This window comes from Piliocolobus tephrosceles, chromosome 8 (genome assembly GCF_002776525.5).
Source record: "Piliocolobus tephrosceles isolate RC106 chromosome 8, ASM277652v3, whole genome shotgun sequence".
NCBI lineage: Eukaryota > Metazoa > Chordata > Mammalia > Primates > Cercopithecidae > Piliocolobus > Piliocolobus tephrosceles.
In genome coordinates, this window is record NC_045441.1 from 97,652,176 (window position 1) to 97,661,169 (window position 8,994).

The 8,994-nt window shown below is 35.3% G+C and overlaps 1 protein-coding gene across 3 annotated transcripts in view; it reads left to right on the top strand.

Annotated features, from left to right (window-relative positions):
• The window catches only part of KMT2E (lysine methyltransferase 2E), a 100,235-nt gene that overhangs the window by 48,504 nt on the left and 42,737 nt on the right, over positions 1–8,994 (top strand). For all 3 annotated transcript variants that reach the window (XM_023192542.3, XM_023192543.3, XM_023192544.3), the window contains 2 exons: positions 749–978; positions 4,565–4,645. In XM_023192542.3, coding sequence (XP_023048310.1) covers positions 749–978; positions 4,565–4,645 — 311 coding nt within the window. The remainder of the gene's footprint in view (positions 1–748; positions 979–4,564; positions 4,646–8,994) is intronic.

An 8,994-nucleotide genomic window follows, 5' to 3' on the forward strand; every position in this document is an offset into this window, starting at 1 on the left:
TAATTTTTAGTTTTTGAATTATATCGTAAATTTTATAGTTATTTATTGAGCACTTGTTATGTGTCAGACATATATTATTTAATCATTAAAAACAACTTCATGAGATGTAGTTTTCACCTTTTATTTCATAGGTGAGAAAATGAAAGTCCATCTAATTTATTAAATGCTGCATATCTAGTAAGAGGCAGCATTTAGATTCAAACGTAATTACATAGTAACACATTTGTGATACTATGGAGGTGGAATTATGAGAGATGTTTACTACTTGGACCAGAATAAAAATTACTAAATTAAAAAAACCTGTATTATATTTATAGCAATAAATATGTCTTTTTTTTTATTCTTTAGGCTCCATATTTCTGAGATGTGTGTTTTTCTGTTTTCTTTTCTTTTTTTTTTTTTTAACACTTCTATTCTCACATCTTAATACCTTCTTTCATCTTGGAGGTGGAGCTATGTATGTGACCATAGGACTATGAAGATATCTTATGATTTGGTAGGGAGGGAATGAAATTTGGATGTGAATGTGACCACTCCCAGTTTGAAGATAGATATATTCACTTACTACTGTGGTTTAATATCTGGCTTCACCAAGTCATTTTTTAAATGGTATTAAGGAAGGAATGAGCCAATCTCATATCTCTTGAGTATTGAAATTAAGGGTTGAATTTTATTTATTTAAGTTGCTTGGTTCATATCATTGTTGAAATTAAATAATATTGTGCTATATTTGTGTTTAATTATTCAGGACCATAATTATGGTGCTCGTCCTCCTCCAACACCTCCGGCTTCCCCTCCTCCATCAGTCCTTATTAGCAAAAACGAAGTAGGCATATTTACCACTCCTAATTTTGATGAAACTTCCAGTGCTACTACAATCAGCACATCTGAGGATGGAAGTTATGGTACTGATGTAACCAGGTGCATATGTGGTTTTACACATGATGATGGATACATGATCTGTTGTGACAAATGCAGGTAAAATATTTTACACCATTATTTTATTTTTCTTGAATACTGATAACCTTTGGTAATGTTGGAAAAGATAACTAAAGTCACTTTCAAGGGAATTAATGAATACATATTTTAAGTGGGACTTCTACTATTGATGCAGTCCTAGAAAAAGCTTCCTATGTGAAAAAAGAGTTTACTAGAAATCCCTGTTGTTAACTGAGTAACAGTCAGTTCTGAACTTTATTCGTGTAGGATCACATTTTTCTTTTCACTTAGTTCAGTAGTAGTACAAGTACATAAATATAGCAGTAGACAAGATAGAAATGAGAGAATTTAGTCATTTGTATTTCCTTTGGAATAATTTGTGCTTAGTCAACTGTGATTTTCCAGTTTTGGGGAAAGTAAACATTTTGATTGATGTTTGTTTGACCTGACTCTCTCACCTCCTTTTGACTTGAACCTTGCAGCACTCTGGAGTCTCCTTGAACCAGAACCAGTCTCCCCTCCCCCAACCCTGGTTCAGCCACCAAGAAAGGCCTCCTCCCCTAGAGAAGATGTGATTGGGACAGAAAGTGGGGTTTTGTTTCATTTTTGTTTTCCTTTTTTTTTTTTTTTTTTTAATGCGGGGGAAGGATTTGGGGAAGATGAAGAGGGAACAGTAGGATTTCAGCCTGAAAGTTACTGAGTTTATCCCCTGCATAGGGTGGGAAGCAGAGAGTACTTAAGCAGTGCATTGTAGAGGGCAAGAAAGTTTGGGAGCTTTACAGAATTTCCTGGGTCTGGTCATTATGGTGTTACTTAATTATCTGATGTGATATAGTATGGCATATACCCATATTTGAATGTAAGTATAAAAATGGACCCTAAAGCCAAGTATTACTTTGCATTATTTGTAATATTATCCCCATCTATTAGATTAGGTGATTAGGAGTTGAATATTATTGATACAAACATGCAATTAGCATTATGTTTCAAAAACTTTGTTTACTCTTGCCAAAAAATGAGAAATTCAAATATTAAGTGGAATGTAAAATTTGATATTTTTATGGAAACTTTTAATATTAACACTTTGAGTTTATCTTAATAATAAAAACATATTGTAATATCTTTCCAAATGTAAAAATAAATTTTCATTACCTGTAACACATTCTACCATGAATAATGACTTCAGTAAATTTATTTAGGAGGTAAATTAAAAAACTAAAAATAACTTCAGTGACACTTTGCTTTCCTCATAGTAGAAGATGTCAAATCATATTGTAGCCAATCATATAAAAAAGCTTTCTTTTGGCTCATCTTGTCTAATGCGATAAATTATATACCATTTGGTGTATAATTTTTATTTTAATATATGACCTTAGCAGTGTTTTCCTTTTAACTGCGATGGTCTATATATAATATACAGTTATCTCTATTAGAAAATAGTAAAAATGTCCTTAGGAGTTTTTATATCCATCTACAAATTATTGAAGGACCAGTTCACAGTTTTTGGATTATTCAAGGTATTTACTTCTCAGATAGTACTTTTTGTTGTGAATCTAATATTTGTTATTCTGTTTTTCTGTTGCTCAGCCTGTAGTCTCCTGGAAGGCTCTATTCTTACTTTACGTTGCCTCATTGTTTTTACATGTTCCTACTACTTATACTCATCTCTTTGACATCCACAGCTCTGATTATTTATTCATATTCTAGCTTTGTTTCTTCTGTTGTCTGCATGACATCATTATTTGCCCCACAAATTTAATTTAATTTGTTATTTTAACCCTTGTCATTTGCGCTACTTTTCTTTTTCACATCTTTTTTCCACTTTGATAACTATTTCACATTCTGTCAGTTCTTGCCCAAACATTCTCAGTTGAAAAGTAAAGAACAACACAATAGCTGTTAGTTTGGTACAGTAGTCCCTCCTTTCCCCTGGGGGGTGTGTTCCAAGACCCGCAGTAGATGCCTTAAACTGCAGAGAGTACTGAACCCTACAGTACTGTTTTTTCCTGTACATAAATACCTATGATAAAGTTTAATTTATAAAGTTTAATTTATAAAGTAGATGCAGTAAGAGATTAACAACAATTATAACAGCATACTGTAATAGAAGTAAATGTGGACTTTGTCTCTCTCCTTTTCTCTCTTTCCTTCTGCCCGCCTCTCTCCCTCTTCCTGAAAATATCTTAGTATTTTCAGACTGTGGTTGAACACAGGTAAATGAAACCACGAAAAGCAAACCATGGATAAGGGGAAGCTACTGTAGCTATATATTAGAAGTAGTTTATTGTTATGTAAAGAATAACTAAGACTGTTTTTGGAGTCAGGCGTATCAACTTTAGACAAATTAGTCTTGGCAATAAAATACAATAATAACAAATTAAGAAATTTGCCTCAAACTGGTCCGTGTATTCCATTAAAAGTAATTAGGTTTAATCTCTTTCTTCATAGAATGTCTCTTATATTCTTTAACTTATTTTTCTCTGGCGTTAATTCTGGTTCTGCCCTCCTTTAACTCAAGTGTGGAATGTTGGAAACATCTCTTTAGTTGATCTTTCTGCTTGCAGTTTCTTAACTTCTTTGAATTAATACTACATGCCACCAAAGCACCTCTAGTTGTTACCTGTTGACAGAGGAAATCTACAGGCGTGTCTAAAGTTGATACGCCTGACTCCAAAAATAGTCTTAGTTATTCTTTACATAACAATAAACTACTTCTAATATATAGCTACAGTAGCTTCCCCTTATCCATGGTTTGCTTTTCGTGGTTTCATTTACCTGTGTTCAACCACAGTCTGAAAATACTAAGATATTTTCAGGAAGAGGGAGAGAGGCGGGCAGAAGGAAAGAGAGAAAAGGAGAGAGACAAAGTCCACATTTACTTCTATTACAGTATGCTGTTATAATTGTTGTTAATCTCTTACTGCATCTACTTTATAAATTAAACTTTATAAATTAAACTTTATCATAGGTATTTATGTACAGGAAAAAACAGTACTGTAGGGTTCAGTACTCTCTGCAGTTTAAGGCATCTACTGCGGGTCTTGGAACACACCCCCCAGGGGAAAGGAGGGACTACTGTACCAAACTAACAGCTATTGTACATTCCAGGTCCTAAATAATCTGTACTTCACTAATCCAATTTTAACCTCCTCCTTTTTCTCAAAATGAGTATTTTTCTTCATATATGTTAAGCGCCTTGCCACCTTCTCTTCATATCTGATACATGATATTTGATAAATGTTGCTACACTGATAGCTTACTATTTCCCAAATGAGGTTCGAGTCAAGTTCATTATTCTCCAAGGTGCTTTTCTCATTAATTACAAGTAGTGTGGCCATCTCTATGTTGTGATTTCTAATAATATTTGTAGAATAAATTATACATTTTATATTTTAAAATTGTATTTGCTTTAAAAATTTATGTATCCTATATTTGTCCTCTTGCTTTTGCATCTCAAATTTTATCTCCTTGAAGACACATTTCTATGAATTTCTCAGAGTACCTTTTAGGAGTGCTAAGCTCAAAGTAGGTGCTTATTAAATGATAGTTAAATGGAATATCAAATCTTAATTTAAGGATGACTTAAATAATATTACATATGTTCTGCTTTTTTTTTTTTTTTAAGCGTTTGGCAACATATTGACTGCATGGGGATTGATAGGCAGCATATTCCTGATACATATCTATGTGAACGTTGTCAGCCTAGGTAAGTTGCACATATCTGGTAACATTGCCAGTAATTTTACTGAGGTAATACTAGTTAACAGAAACTCCTTTATGAATTCAAGTTAAAGAATTAATGAATCACAGCCGGGCATGGTGGCTCATGTCTGTAGTGCCAACTACTTGGGAGGCTCAGGCAGGAGGATTGCTTGAGCACAGGAGGTTGAGGCTGCAGTGAGCTTTGATTGTGCTGCTGCACTCCAGCCTGGGTGACAGAGCAAAACCCAGTCTCTTTTTTCAAAAAAAAAAGGACTAATGGATCACTGTATTTTATCGATTCTAACATACACTTTTCCATTTTTATGTGTATTCTTACTATTATTTTTGTATTCTGACAACTCTAAAATCAGGAAAATATCTATCAATAATGGGTCATAGTTCATAGGGTTTTTACTTTATTAATGATGCATAAAATAATAGTGCATCTTCTACCTGATGGCATCTTTTTAAATTGGAATGCACTATGGTTAAAGAGTTACTAGATGAATACTCCCTTAAAGAATTTGGTAGATCTGTCATTCTTCCTGTTTGTAATATGTTTTTTCCACATTTCTTTTTTGTTTTTTAAAATCTTTTTATTATGGACATTTCAAACTTATGTAAAAGTAAAATAACATATAATGAACCTACATTTCCACCACCCTCAGTAATTATCGACATTCTTGTCCCATGTATACTGCCATGTGTTTCTTCTCCCTTTATGTGTTGTTTTAAGGCAAATCCCAGATATATTATTTCATCCATGTATATTACAGTATATATGTATTTGTGTGTATATATATTTCAGAATATGTCTGTCAAAGAATTCTTTTTACAAAAATAATTACAAACAGGCTGGGCGAGGTGGCTGAGGCCTGTAATCCCAGCACTTTGGGAGGCCGAGGTAGATGGATCACAAGAGCCCAGGAGTTTGACACCAGCTTGGCATCATGGTGAAACCCCATCTCTACTAAAAATACAAAAGATGAGCCAGGCGTGGTGTCACTCACCTGTAGTCCTAGCCTCTTGGGAGGCTGAGGTAGGGGGATGTCCTGAGCCTGTGAGGCTGCAGTGAGGCATGGTCATTCCACTGTGCCCCAGCTTGGGTGACAGAGTGAGAGCCGGTTTCAAAAAAACAACCGCAAAGCCATTATTATACATGGAACAAAATCTCTGGCTCATCCAGCCATTGTTATGATATTTATTGGTTGATATTCATTTCTCAAGTCTCTAAACCTACTCCTCACTCCCTACCACCCCTGGTCACCATTACAGTGTGCTTGTTTAGGGAACTCAGCTGTTTGTCCTGATGAGTTTTGCCAGTTGTTTTCTCATGATTTCCCAAGTTTCCCTGACCTATTCTGTAAGAAGATGTTTATAGGCTTGATCAGATTTATGTTCAATTTCTTTTTTTATATATAAGACTATTTTCATAGTTAGACTGTGTTGTCTTATCAGATGGAACCTGATTTCTGGTTGTCTTATGTTGGGAGCCGGTGATAGTCCTAGGTCTACTAATTTATTTGGGGTTGCAAATTAGTGATATGTTAATTCTGTTGTTCATTACTTATCAGCTGGAATATTTTTATAGGAACAAGCTTCTCTGTCTTTTTTTTTTTTTTTTTTTTTTGTAAGACAGGATCTCACTTTGTCAAACAGGCTACACTCAGTGGTGTGACCACAGCTCACTGCAGCCTCAGCCTCCTGGGCTCAGGTGATTCTCCCATCCTTCCACCTCAGCCTGCCAAGTAACCGGGACTACAGGCATTACCACCATGCCTGACTAGTTTTTGTAGTTTTTTTTTTTTTTTTTATATACAGAGTTTCACCATGTTGTCCAGGCTGGTCTAGAACTCCTGGGCTCAAGCAATCCTCCCACCTCGGCCTCCCAAAGTGTTGGGATTACAGGCGACAGCCACCTTGGCCGGCCACGTCTCTATATTAACTATTCAGTTCTCTTAACGTATTGAGGAAAGGCAGGATAAATGCTTGTTGAGTCTTAGCCTTTATTTACTCGTTTTCAGAATGATGAAAAATTAAGTGTCATTATAAACTCATGGATTTAAACCATACTGGATGTCAGTCTATTGCAGTTATTACCCTTATTGATGCTTAAATTTCATTCCATTTCTGGTCAGTAGGAACCTCTTCAAGCTGGTTATCAAGTCCTTTAAACAATACCCTAGTGGTACTTGATGGCGAAGAAGTTATCTGGTGTTACGAGATGTCTCAGGCTTATCCTGCACTTCTGTGCCCCAGATTCAGAGTTAGCTTACAAGACCAGGACTGGAGAGCTAGTCATGCCCTTTCCTACTAGATTGGTCACTGTTCCTAGTCTTTTTAGTAGACAAAGCTAGGTAGTATGTTTCATCTGTTTCTTTAAGATAAAATACATGAGTTTATACTGATAATTGCGATTGAAATTTAGGAATACAAGTTTTATGTAGCTGTTTCACGTTTATCCTAGTTGTCAACAATACAGAGAATAATGTAATTAGAATATCTCACAATTGGTTAACTGTTTAATCCTACACAAGAATAGAATAGTCTTGGAGTAACACCACCACTAACACTAGCACCAACAATATGATTGTGTAAAACAATTTAGTACTTCCCCCCCATAGGGCATAGTATACGAGGGTTTTATAGTCAATATTGTGTTTTAAGTCTCTTGAAATAATTTTGTGTTTATAACACCAACGGGATACACACTTATGTTGTTTAGGTTATTAATTTTATTGATTTTTAAAAAATTAAATGTTCTGAGTTGTAGATTCACATGCAGTTGTGAAATAATGTAGAGTGAGCCTAGATAGCTTGTACCTGTTTTGCCCCAGTATTAACATCTTGCATAACTATTAATACAATATCACAACTAGGATATTGGCATCAATGCAGTCACTTTATAGAACATTTCTGTCACTGTCAGGAGTCATGCTGCCCTTTATAGTCATACCCAGCTTCTACGCCTTAACTTTGCCAACTGTTATTCTGTAATCGATTTCTATAATTTTGTCATTTCAAGAATGTTACATAAATGAAGTCATACATTGGGTTAAATGCCCAAGAGAGTACTCTTTTGGGTTAAATGTACTCTCTTGGGTTAAATGCCCAAGAGAGTAGCAACTTGGTTATATGGTAGTTGCATGTTTAGGTATTTAAGGTATTGTCTGACTATTTTCCATAATGGCTATTCCATTTTACATTCCTACCAGAAATGTAGGAGTAATCATTAATTTTTGTTTTTTAAGAATTGTTGGTTGCGTGCAGTGGCTCACACCTATAATCCTAGCACTTTTGGAGGCTGAGACGAGTGGGTCACTTGAGGTCAGGAGTTTGAGACCAGCCTAGGCAACATGGCAAGACACTGTTGCTACAAAAAAAAAATACAAAATTTAACCAGGCATGGTGCAGGTGCTTGTAATCCCAGCTACTCAGGAGGCTGAGGCACGAGAATTGCTTGAACCTGGGAGGCAGAGGTTGCAGTGAGCTGAGATCACATGGCTGCACTCCGCCTGTGTGACAGAGCAAGACTCTGTCTCAAAAAAAAAAAAAAAGCAAAACAAAAATTACCCGGGTGTGATGGTACATGTCTGTGGTCCCAGCTCTTTGGGAGGCTAAGGTAGGAGGATTGCTTGAGCCCGGGAGGTTGAGGCTGCAGTGAGTTGATTGTGCCACTGCACTCCAGCCTGGGCAACAGAGGGAGACCCTGTCTCAAAAACAGAATTGTTTTTTACATTTTATTTACCTTTATAATTATATACTTTATAATTATGTAAGAAGTATTCTATCATTCTAAACTCAAATATGAAGCAAGTTAGACTGGAAGTCAACTATGTAAAGCAAAGTATTCTATCTTTCTAAAGTCAAATACGTAAAGCAAGGTAGACAAATATGTAAAGCAAGTTAAGTCTAACTCATCCCTGCTTGCTTATTATCTGTAGATATGTATCTATATATTGGTATTTCCCTCCTTATTTAGATAAGCAGTAGCATATTATAGAGTCTTCACCACATTTCTTTTCTCTTAAAAATATATGCTGAAGATCACAGTAGCATGTAGACATGGACTGATACAGCTTCAACGTACTATATTTTCTTTTTTGTACTCTATTCAACTAGTTGCCTTTGTGTGGACATTAGAGTTGTTTCAGGTCTTTTGTTATTGTAGATATAAGTGAGATTGTTCAGTATAGTGACAAACGTTATGTATAAAATTTTGTTAGATTGTCAAATTTCCTTCCAGTAGGAGCTGTGCAGTTTTTATCTATCTATCTATCTGTCTGTCCGTTTATCTATCTATCTGTCTATCTATCTATCTATCTATCTATCTATCTATCTATCTATCTATCT